At 39.1% G+C, this 12,601-nt stretch overlaps 1 protein-coding gene across 1 annotated transcript in view; it reads right to left on the reverse strand.

Annotated features, from left to right (window-relative positions):
* LOC108424227 (C-terminal binding protein 1) overlaps positions 1-8,712 on the reverse strand; it is a 38,031-nt gene extending 29,319 nt beyond the window's left edge. Inside the window, exon 1 of the mRNA XM_017692123.2 lies at positions 8,578-8,712. Within this exon, the coding sequence (XP_017547612.1) occupies positions 8,578-8,584 (7 nt within the window). The 5' untranslated portion in view covers positions 8,585-8,712. The remainder of the gene's footprint in view (positions 1-8,577) is intronic.
* Between the last annotated feature and the right edge of the window lie 3,889 nt (positions 8,713-12,601).

Consider the following 12,601-nt stretch of genomic DNA (forward strand, 5'->3'; position numbering starts at 1 on the left):
TATTAGTCATTTTAATAATAACTGCCCTGTATCCTCAGGATTGACTGCATTTCCCCTTTAACACCAACCCCCCCTCCATGTCCTAGAGCATTTTTTTCCCCTCAAATAATTTCTAGTCCTTTCCAAAGTGACTCCTCATCTCCACATTACTCTCAGTTCTAAAAGCTGAGGTCTTTTGTATGGCTGTGAACAGAGAGCTATTTATACTGAGGAAGACGGCTAGCTGCTATACTGTCTGGCTAACAAGCCAGCGTGTGAGCACAAACAGACGAGGCACGCGTGCCCCAGTGCAGAAGTCAGGCCGATTTGTACTGAAGCAGAAGATGCCTTTTTCTGTGACTTCATTAGGGCCACTTGAGGCCTCAGGGGCTGATGGTTTAGCCAGCAAGAACGCCAGCGTTGATCACGTGTCTGTGAGTGGGGCTTAGCATAGTGGGTAAGCAGGTTAATTCTACTTAACGAGTTATTATCACGATTCAAAAGATTTTTTTTAAAGTATAGCTTTTTCCAAAAAAGTCCTTAGACGTGTCAAATTTGGTTCCATGCCAACCTGACTCCATGATGGTGACCAGGCTTGACTTGGATGTGTGGTTCTGTGTGAAGCCGTTACGCGATGAGGAGGTTCTTTAAAGGGGCCTTCTTGCTCAAAAGTAGAATTAAGCTGGCTTGGGAAAAAAAAATGTACTGTTCTTCGTAGTCATCTTATTATTCTACGCTTAAAAAATATTTCTCATTCCATAGTTTGAGCTGGAGCCACAAAACTTTACCAGTACCTATACCTGATTTGGTTCTATATGCCGATGTACGGTTTTTGTAAAATTATCATTCAAAGATGTTATATTTTCCCCATAGGAAATGAATGGCAGAATGTTCAGGACTGCCACAAATGATGTCACAATGCACATCACACCTACAATGTTTTTGTATGAGTTTAAGGCGGAACTGCATTTGAGTTTGCACTTCATTTAAAGCGGCAATGAATTTAATGTGGACTGCATTGAAGGTGGAACTAAATTTAAGGTGGCACTGAAATTAAGGTGGAAATGCATTTAATGCAGCACTGAATTTGAAGTGGCAGTGAATTTTACAGATCAGTAAATTTAAGTGGAACTGCATTTAAGGTGAAATTGCATTTAAGGTAGCACTGAATTTTAGGTGAAACTGCATTTAAGATAGCGCATAGCAGCACCTTACCTTCCACTTTGGACAATGTAGCACATCTAAACAACACTAACAACCTTCGGCAGACTCTTCCACCAACTTAACATTTTTTCACATAAGTTTTAACATAATTAGCTGGCTTTTTCAAGCCAACTTAAATAAGTGGGTGTAGCACTGGTTAAGTGCCTTTAAAAAGGCCCTTCCTGTTTCTACATCTCATTTACAAAAATGTTTCTTTAGGGAACTAAAAGTTAGTCATCTGTGCCATCACTGCAAGGTGTGGGGTAAGAAGCATAGGGACCATTTTACCAGACCCAGATAATAAGTCCACGTTTAGACTAAAATAATCTTTCAGTGACAATCCACCACTGGCAGTGCAATTTAGCCCAAGACGCGATAGAATAATTGTGCAGAAAACCAACTTAAAAACAGCTTTCCAACATTTGCTCTATTAGCTCAAATATTAGGATTTAAAAAAGAATTGTGATTCACTTTTTTCTAAATGTTTATACAACTGTGTCAGTCTTAGTAACTATTTTTCCAAAAAAATGGCACAGTCATTGAATTCATGCCAAGCTTAAGTCTTTAAATCACCCAAATCCTAACATAGCAAAGAGCTGTTCATTTAATAGAAACACTGGTGCTTTTGCTTAAAAGCAGTACTATCCTTGAGGAACCATAGAAAATGGCACAAGGACACGACAAGGTGAAAATGGTTTGGCAATGAAGCGCACACCCACACCGGTCAGATCAATCCAGAGACATGACACCAAGGGAAGACGGCAGAGGAAGGGAGCTGTCGGAGGCGATCCAACGGCTGGACGGGGTTTTAACAGCCAACACCAGTGAAAACAATATGCCATTGTTAAGTGGAACAAGAGAAAGGGAAAAGCAGAGAAAGGAGGAGAGGAGAAGAAAGATGCCCCTGAGAAAGATTATGCTGTCTGAGGCACACTCTGCTACTGCCTCGATGACACGCACACACACATACGCGCACACACTGCAGCGTGGCAAATGGTTAAACTCACACTGCCTCTCGTCATAGGCAGACGAGCACAGGGATAATATTTCCATAAATACATCCTGAAATTTATTTCTGACTGAAAGCATCTTACTAAACTTGGGCCCCAGTGAAAATGAGTGCTGTTATCAAACAATACTAAAATTACATAGTGGTCATTATACTAGAGGCATGCAATTATGTCACAATACCATGTTAATAGTGTAAAATGTGTAGCAAAAATTAGTGTAAAAACAAAAATGTCACAATAACCGACATTATTTGCCATGTAAATATGCAATAGATATACTTTATTCCGTCTCCCTCATAGTTCACTCTAATTTACTTCTATTTTTCTATTTCTGCCTAATTTATGTGTTTCTTACTCATATTTTTATTTCTGTTTATGTGGAATTACATGTCTTGCTATTGTAAACCTGCAATTTCCTTTCAGGATCAAAGTTCTTTTCATCTATTTGTCTTTCTGTCTGTCTGTCTATCGACAGATAAAGTGCAGTAGTAGTGCAACATTTAAAAACAAGCATTAAAATTATTTTCATTGTTTTTCAGATTGTGCTCCCTTTGTAATGATGCAGTTCATAAGTGCTTTTTGAGCACAGACAATATCCATAATATGCTCACAAAAGCATATGATAACTATAAAATACCATATTACCTCCCTTTACATTATTTTACTATTGTAAAGCCAATTTTCATTTAAATTAACCCAGCAGAAAGAGACACTGGAGCGTATTCTAAAAACAGTTGCATTTACCACCCAAATTAGCCCCCATGTTATATCAGGGATGCATGTGTCATGATTTTAACCCCTACTGTTACATAATAATATACATGTAGATCTGTCACAATTATTACATAATTCCTCAACAGCAATCAATTAAGCTAATGACACTATTTTCACACTTCACACCTGTTTTCAAAACCATATTTTATATATTATATTAAATATATATATATATATAAAAATTGTATATATTATAAAGAAATTGGATGTCATAATTTTGCAAGTGTGTGTGTGTAGATTTATATATATATATATATATATATATATACACACATACATACATACACACACACATATATAGATACATATATACAGACACACACACACACACACACACACACACACACACACACACACACACACACATATATATATATATATATATATATATATATATATATATATACATACACACAATTTCAGAATTATGACATCCAATTTCTTTTCCACAACTAAGTGTGGAATTTTACAGGAGCTCACTGGCTCATGTTGTGTGAGCTCACCAATAGAGGAGAAACATCAAAGCCAGGAAAAACCTCAGAAAAACTAAGCAAGACAGCTGCTCAGCGGTGGCTACAAACACCACAGAACATAAACCAGAACATAAGCTTTCACAATGGTGACTCGACTTCTTGCTCTAAAAAACCCTCCAAAGCGTGCCGTTTTAACAGCACTTGGCTGGAACCAATCCTGGGCTGTGTTGTGTGCGACAGTGATGTGTCTGTGGCCTGCCTGCTAATGTTAAGATAGCCGACCAGGCTACAGATCCATCATCACCGAAAAGGTTTAATTTCACCTTGCTGTCTTCATTCCTTCAGGTTTGAATCATTATCATCTTAAATCGTATCGGTACGTTAGGTCGCCTGAATCGAAATACACAGAGCTGTTATTTTGCTAGCTAAGCTAATACTAGGCTAAAGCTAACCCCCTTCTCTTTCAGTTAGCTGCAGTGTTTAACATTTAGCTGTTGTTAGATAGATAGTGTGAATTGACTAACAAACAAAAACAAACACAAACAACTGGCTAATCCTAACTGTGACACATCAGGGGTCTTACAAAAACATCCTTTTTCTAAGCCGCTTCTCCGTCAGGGTCGCGGGGGGGGGGGGGGGGGGGGGGGCGGGGGGGTGCTGGAGCCTATCCTAGCAGTCTTCGGGCGGAAGGCAGGATACACCCTGGACAGGTCGCCAGTCCATCGCAGGGCAAACAGACAGACACAGACAGTCACTCACGCACTCACACCTAGGGGCAATTTAGCATGTCCAATTGGCCTGACTGCATGTCTTACAAAAACAGCACAACTATAATTTGTGCCTGGTGCTATAACATGTTTAGAGGGCAGCTGTGAATAATGTTTGTTTATCTGAGCTTGAGGTGGCAGCTCCCAAGTATCGACAGCTAATTTGGCCGTTTAGCAGATCATGATAAATAAAATAAGACAATTTTATTATTAATCATATTTTACATGGCTATTTATTATCGGTTAAAATTTCATCTTCGTTATGATTCAGCGTGACTTTTGGACAGGGTCCCCCAAGTAAACAAGAGACATAAGCAAAAATGATGACTGAATGTGAAACCACAAAAAGAAGCATTGAAGAAAACAGGGCAGGAGGTCTTCACCAGCTCTCGAAAGAAATATTTATCCATCATACTAAATCACTCAGGTTTAGGCTCGTGTGCCTTTTTGCCTTGTGCAAGCTGAGAAATGCTCCATTTATCATACTGCAACGGCACAGCTGCGATTAGACTTAACACATCCAGCAACCGAGCTGTGTGTGGAAATCTTCATGACCTGCGGTGGAATTTCTCCGGGGGAGGCGCGCCATCCTTTCCGTTGTGTCTCCAAAGATGGCCTGATTTACAAGTTTAATATATCGGCTTCTGAAAGGTTACAGCTTTCGATCAGACAAAGATGTGAGATGAAATGAGAGAGGAGCTTTCACAGAGGAAAGCCGAGTTTCAAAAACACCAGTAGTTTATGATCAAATGTGGAAATTCTCTATGGCTTTATGTAAGGTTGGACTATATGACCATTTTTTTCTTATCATAATACACAATATGCATTTATGAGCATGTTGTGGCATTTAAATAAGCACTGTGATTTACGTCTTTCCTGTTCAAAATGAATTTAGTATTCATTTGTCTACCTATTTCTTGATACACAATAATGAGTGTTCTGGATGGGGGGACCCTCCAAGTAGGATGTCGCCTAGAATCCCCAAATGTTTTTCACGAAATTTAAAAAAAAAATAAAGAATAGGAACCAGGGGTCCTGATGTCTGTAACACAAATATGGGCATTTTATTTACGATCCAAAATCAGCAGTGAACCTTCACATGTCTTCTAACCATAAATCTGAAAAAAATATGTTTACTTCATTATTAAAGTACATTTAGGCCACAATTTTATCACAAAACTATGCACCACAATATTTTTCTGTACTACAGCTTTCAGAGCCCAACTACATGTTGCATTACAAAGAAAGTATAATTAGTCCTGCTGAATTGGATTTATTGCAGCACAATATGCAAAATGAATAATAACCATATTCGTAGTTTTTTTGGGGGGGGGGGGTGGTAACCAATTTTTCTCCCCAATTTAATCATTTCCAATTCCACCCGATAGTAAGTACTCCCCCAAACAAGTTACGTCAGCTAACACACACCTGCGCTGACTAGCTTTGCGTTGAGTTATGGGGGGAAAAGGGGGGCCATCCTAACCACCCAGAGAGAGCGAGGCCAATCGTGCTGTCTTGGACTCCCAGCTACGAACGGCTGCAGCATCACCAGGGATCGAACTCGCGATCTCCTGATGACACGGCCAACGCTTACACGGCCACTCAGGAGCCACTTGGTATGTTTTTAATTGACACTACTAGCACATTTTGTCCGTGCCAGAATAGTGACATGTTCCAAAATAACCAGCGAGCCTACAGGTGCTTTCTTTTTGTTGATGGTGAAATTGTGGGTATCATTTTGCCTTGCACCATACATCTCTGGCATGAATACATAAACGTTTAAGCCAAAGTCTTATTTTAAAACTATTGCTTAAAAAAATAAAATAAAGTAAGTTCTCATCCACCATTCTTTAAAATATTATTTCCTTGAATGTCGTCTTAACCTTATGATCGCCTTACACTCGTCTTTGACTGTAAGAGTTAACAAGGTGAACAATTATCATATATATATATCATATATTTTTTCCTGTTGGCTATTTCCTACACCCTTACTTCTAGTTCTTAAATTTTAGCATATTTTCATGCTTGGTTGGTATATTTTCCTGTTTTCTGTGTGGATTAAACTAAATAGCAGAAGTAGAAAACAATGAAGACTTTGAGAAATAATTAAGAATACCTCAAGAAAATAGAGAGAACTGCATTTAAAAACATTCTTATGAACTCCTTGATGTTTGTATCAAGAACCTTCGCTAGTGTTTCCTAAGACTGCTTTCGTGAATTCGGCCCCTGGTTCCCATCACCGCCGCTGTGAACAGTTCTATCTAGAATTTAATCTCCAACTCTGAATGAGGGCGTATACACGCAGTCAATAATCCAATCATAATCAGATTCCTGCAGTTATCCGATTATTCTAACGGTCATGTAAACACCATTCTCCGATCTAGAAATCCGATTAAGAAATCCAATAAAGAGATTTGGATTATAGCTCAGTAATCACTGCATGTGAACTCTTACTCTGATTTCTTTCGGATTCCTCAGTCGGCGCATGTGCGAGAACAGGCGGTTGAGACGCATAATATTTTTGGGTTGGCGTTGAAACCAAACATGAAATAAAAGATTTAAATATTTTTCATCTTCCAGAGGATGCATGTTCATATTTTCAGGTAAAGTTGTGCGATGTTTAAAAAACAAACCCAGCATGACGTTTTACATCACGTCTTCTTCTGTGAGTTTATTGGCTGGCTGCAAAGTAGAAATCTGACTACTGTCTGACTCATGTCGACCTGCAGTGTCCCCATTATCCGATTACTCAGGAGCATGTAAACGCATTGATGGGATTATCGAGTGCATGTAAGCGCAATCGATACGTTGTAAAGTCAGTGAAATTCCTCTTTAAGGTTCAACTCTCGAGCACAGATGGGTCATTCTACAGAAACGTCCACTTTCTCTCTCTCCAAAGCCGTCACTGGTGTTACACATTAGAAAAGTAACACCAGAGACATTTTTTAATGAAAAATGCATTTTACAAAACAGCTGCTACAGAACATCAAACCACATGCTCTGAATCATGGAACATCCACTAAAATATGTAGTTTAATCCATTTGTACTCTATTTTTTCACAATTACCCAAGAATAAAGTCGGTCACACGACTGACATCAACTAAAAGCTTCATATGAAATCATGAGCTAAATGAGAATTTCTGAAAGGCACTGTGGACCATGTGCTTTTTTCATAGATCCTCAGAAAATAGTTAAAAGGAACCCAAGTGATGTCATCAGTATGACTTATCTCAAAATAAGAGATTTGTTATTACACAGTAACAAATGACATGACTCCTGGGGACCACAACTTATATATTTTATATTTATTAGGCTTTTTTATACCACTTATATCATGTTTCATAGTCATAGTGCATAGATTAATGTGGTTAAAATGGCAAAAAAATGTTTTTTCTTTAAAAAGCCTCAGCCTTTACACACGACTGTGAGGACGAGCTCTTCTGCGGTACTTGGAATTCTATATAATTCATTTACTGAAAAACTGAAAAGCAGTATTACGAAATTGAGGCTCAAGAAGGTGTAACTGTTCAAATAACTTATTTGACCCTAACATGTTTTTAAGTGTGATATATCTGTAAACGCTAGAGACACAACTGATATTTCTGTAGAGGTGTAGTTTTAACAATGAATATTACTTTTTAGAGATTGTATCTTCACACTCTCCAGGATGTGGCATCTCCTGACTTGTGATTTCTGAGGAGATGAAACACCAAAAGGCTGATTAAATAAACGATTCCATGCTCTTTACTTATCTGACTTGGCTGAATGGATTTATAACGACTGGCACTGATGGATTTTGTGCCAATAAAGTGGCACAAAACTACAGTTGTAACACGGTGGGTGTCTCATTCAGGTTCCATGGTAAGCAACGGTGCCAGAGCGAAGTGGGCTGGTAAAGTAACCCCTAAAAACAAGTCTGGTCCATCACACCCACCTCCAATTCCGCCACTCTGTTTCTTTTTTCCTACAACTACCACTTCCCTCAAACGCAGCGTGTCAGCTAGAAAGCCGGCCCCACCAAACCAGTCCCTAACTGCCTCTCCCTGCCTCTGGGGGGAAAAAAGAAAAAGAGAGTCTGTATCAGTCCGTAAACAAAGCTTAAGGCAGCTTCTTATTTGAATTTTCCCGTTCCACCTTAAATGGCGCAGCGGCTCCATTCTAGCGGCTCGGTTCTGTTGTAGCCTGAAGTGCCAGAACGGAACTGCTGCACCATTTAAGGTGGAACGGGAAACTTCGAAGAAGAAGTTGCCTTCAGCCCCGCGTGTCAGTGGGTCAGTGCACATGAAGGCCCGGCACTGACAAGCACATGCAGCTCAGGATGGAAGCAGGAGGGGGGAAAAGGGGGAAAGGGGGGAAAAACAATGACAAACCTTGCATCTCCCGCTTTGGAGGCGCAGTCCCTCAGCGTGCCTGGGATTTGGGTAAAACATGAGGGCCAGAGGGAAAAAACAAAAAGGGCCCAATCAGAGAGCTCAACCGTGGGTTGCCTTTGGAAAAGAGCCAATCGCATCGTGGCTCATTGCTCGAACGGACTGGGGGAGGGTTTAGAGCAGGAAACCGAAATCTGAGCACGCTGTGGGGAACGAGGTGGTAGGGGCGAACGGGGGGGGAGTGGGGAGGGGGGGGTTTAAAGGGGAACGCCACCAGTTTTTCAAAATATCTCCATAATTTAATGTCTTCAGCTTCAGTAGAAGTCTAGCTTCTGTCAGCAGAGATAATATGAGTTTATGTATATGTATTATTTTATATTTACAAATGCTTTTAGTAACTAAATGAAAAGTGGTGGACAGTAACTCAGTAAATGTCATTCGTTTCTGTACGTACGTAGTTTTTTGTGTATCTGTACTGATGTTTTTCCATTATTGGCCCACTTTTTACTTTCACTCCACTACATTTCAGAGTCTAATATTTTACTTTTTCCTCCACTACATTTTGAGAAATCTGTCATTCCTTTTGGTTTCTGTGTGTATAAACACGTAACATGTCAAAATGAAAGAAGTAAAAGGCAAGAACACAAATCAGGGCCCAGCGGTCACTTTGTTTAGAGCTGGTTTTGACCTGTTGGTCATACCGACCCAGTGCAGCACGCGGTTCAACGTCAGTGCAGCAGCGTAAAATTTTGGGAGAGTCTGTTCAACATAAATGATGAACTAACCTAACTTTGTGTAAATAGAGCACAATATAGAAACATGTCCACATATGCAGTCGAGACTGACGCGGCTTTTTTCTGAATTTATATAAACACCATTTCATTTTACAGTAAATTAGTTTCGGTTAGTTTATTTTTATGAACAGGACCTACGGATCAATTCAGTAAAGGAAAATTTATTTGTGATCCTGAGTTTAAAGCAAGTTTATATTCAACTTGTATCTAAGTTACAAAGTAATCTTAAACTGAAACTTTGCTTGTGTGTAAAAAGTGATTTCAGAGCCACTCGGTTCTCCCTGATGGAAACTGTTTACCTTCAGTGTTTTGTGCTTATGATCATTTTAATAGACGTCAGCGTCACTAATTAATGACGTTCTATTAAAAGACTGGTTTACCAAGAGAGCCGCTGGAGGACTTTCACCTGAAATGAGTGAATGAAGCCAGTCTTGTTATAAAAATGATAACAGGACATCAGAGCCATAATTACTCTTTTAGTACTTTTACTTTTGATACTTAAGTACATTTGAAGGCAAATACTTTTGTACTTTTACTAAAGTGGAGGTCTAAAGGGAGGAACTTCTACTTTTACTGGAGTAATATTTTACCTTGGGTATCTACTTTAACTCAAGTACATGATTTGTGTACTTTGTTCACCTCTGATGAAAATAAATCAAATGTAACTGAATGCAGTCTCCACAGGTATGTGTTTAGCATGATTTACTTCTTTCCTGCTCAAAATGAATTTAGTATTCATTTGTTTATCAACCTATTTTTGTGTACGCAATAATATGAGTGTGGTGGATCTGGGTGCCTCAGAGTAGGATGTTGCCTTGAGCCCCCAGATGTTGGTGAATTTCACCAAATTTTCAAAATTTCAGAATAATTTGAGATGTAAACAGAGTCATTCACAGTGGTTTGATGTGAAATGGTTTGCAGTAAAGAAGCATACAGACTCTGATTTCTTCACAGTGGTGGTGATAGGAACCAGGGATCCAGATGTGTACAACACAAATATGGCCATTTTATTTACCATCCAAAATCAGCAGTGAAGCTTAACATGTCTTCTGAGTTTTTATGTCTAAATTTTATGTATAAATCTGAAAACAAAAATGTTTACTTTAGTGATTATTTAGCTTTAGAATGCCCTTTATCATGAACAGATTAAAACTAAATGATTTGAATACATTTTAGGCTAAAATTAAATCACAAAACTCTGTATCACTTTGTGTAATATTTTTCTGTACTATAGCTTTCAGAGGCATTCAACTCTTCAGACGTCTGGTTCCTATCACCACCACTGCGAACAATTCTGACTCAGTACGTTTCTCTATGATGGAGCATTTCAAATCACAACCACTCTGAATGGCTTACATGTTAATGATTTAATTATGCAGAAATTTTGATAGTGAGTTTCTCCTCTAAGATCATTGGCTTAGGTTGTTTAGAAAGATTTTTCCTTCGTCCTTCCTGAAAAAGAGCGAGACTGACGTAAAGCCATCTGTAAAAATGGCCGTAATGCAAATATGTTTCAATAATTTAATAAAACACTATGACTTTAGTTATGATCCGTGTTCCAGGGATCTGGAAGCCTTTGAGCAAATCAGCCAAAGAGAGACAAATCCTCATTTGAAGACCTGAAATGTTCCTGATCTGGCAGAAATATGAGGACACACCCATTTTACAAACTCAGTGTTTTACAGTGAAGCCCTTTATGTGCAGGCTGCGTGCCAATATGCGTGGGCTACTTGTGGTCTAAGCTTAGTGTGTATAACACTGGCCACTGTTGCTAGAGTGCTCCGAACCTGCTTTCCAGCCAAGTACACCAGAATTCAAATCGCACCCTTGGAGGACAGTGTACTGTCTGTCCTTGGAGTACAGACAGTACACCTGGCAGGACCCATATTCCCAGATGCCCCCTCAGTTGGAATGCTGTGCCCCCCTCAGTTCTGAGATCCTGTTTTGCCCTGCTGGGTAGCCTTTTAAATTATATTCAGGGCAGCGATGTGGATTTCCCTGCTAAGCAAACTGATAAGCTATAGCCTGATATGAGCCTTTCAGATGTATATGTGCTCCCCTTTTCAGCTTTTTTCCATGTTTCTACACAGTTCTGCACAGTTTGGTGATTTTCAGTTCAAAGTGAAGTCATCAGTTAGTCTAGTTGGTGTATTAAGAGCTGGAAAATCACACAACTGTGCCTGTCTCTGACCCTCCAGGACCAGAAATGCCCCACCCCAATGCAGACATACACCCCTCTCAGTCATAACAGTCGTGAAAGCAACTGTGGAGGGAGTGTCAGTGATCATCAGTTACATATAAATTCCGTCAGTGAACACAGTTGTGCACCCTTTTGCTCCTTTCCATAATGCACACTGATGGATTTATACCACCCAGGGTTCTTATTATTACAATGTACTACCTACTCCAAGTATGTAGAACTGTACTAAACCTACTCTGGTATCCTCACCAGAGTGTACTAGTTAATTTAATAGAATACAGAATGAATTTAGCTGTAATATAGCAAGTACTGCTACAGTACTAACGTACCAAGACATAGAATGTTATAACTGTACTGGCCCAAGGTGGACCACCCACTGAGGTATGTGTTAAAAAGCTTTCAGGTCTAACACCTGTTAAGCAATATTCAGCAATAGGCAATATTCAGCATTAGCATGAGTACCTAGGCCTTTTGTGCGCTTTTCTCCTCTTAATGTGCCATTCATCTCAAATAAGTGATAAACCTCAAAAGTCAAATGTGTGACGTAATGAACCTAAACACAAAAAAGGAATCAGCAACGAAATATTGATATTTACTCAGTTACCGTTGTTTCTTAAAGGGAAACTTCACAGATTTTACAAAGAGTCTTCAGAATGAAATGACTGAGATGTAAACAATGTGTGTGAAATGCTTCATTCTGGGGAAACTTGCTGGGTCAGAATTGTTCACAATGGTGGTGATAGTAAACAGACTTCAATGCCTCTGAAAGCTATTGTCCAGATGTCTGAAACATTGTTTTATGATAGTTTGTGATCATTTTTCGTCTTAACATGTATTTGAATCTGTTTATTTTAATCCAGCCATGGTGTACAGGTATATACAGGGTGTTTTAATGCATAATTCCCAAAGAAAACTTATTATTTTCATTTTTATGACTATTTTAGCATCATATAAAACTCAGAAAACACTCGCTGGTGCTTTTGGATAATAAATCAAATGGCTGTATTTGTGTTGTAAACACTGTAAGCCT

This window comes from Pygocentrus nattereri, chromosome 8, assembly GCF_015220715.1.
Source record: "Pygocentrus nattereri isolate fPygNat1 chromosome 8, fPygNat1.pri, whole genome shotgun sequence".
NCBI lineage: Eukaryota > Metazoa > Chordata > Actinopteri > Characiformes > Serrasalmidae > Pygocentrus > Pygocentrus nattereri.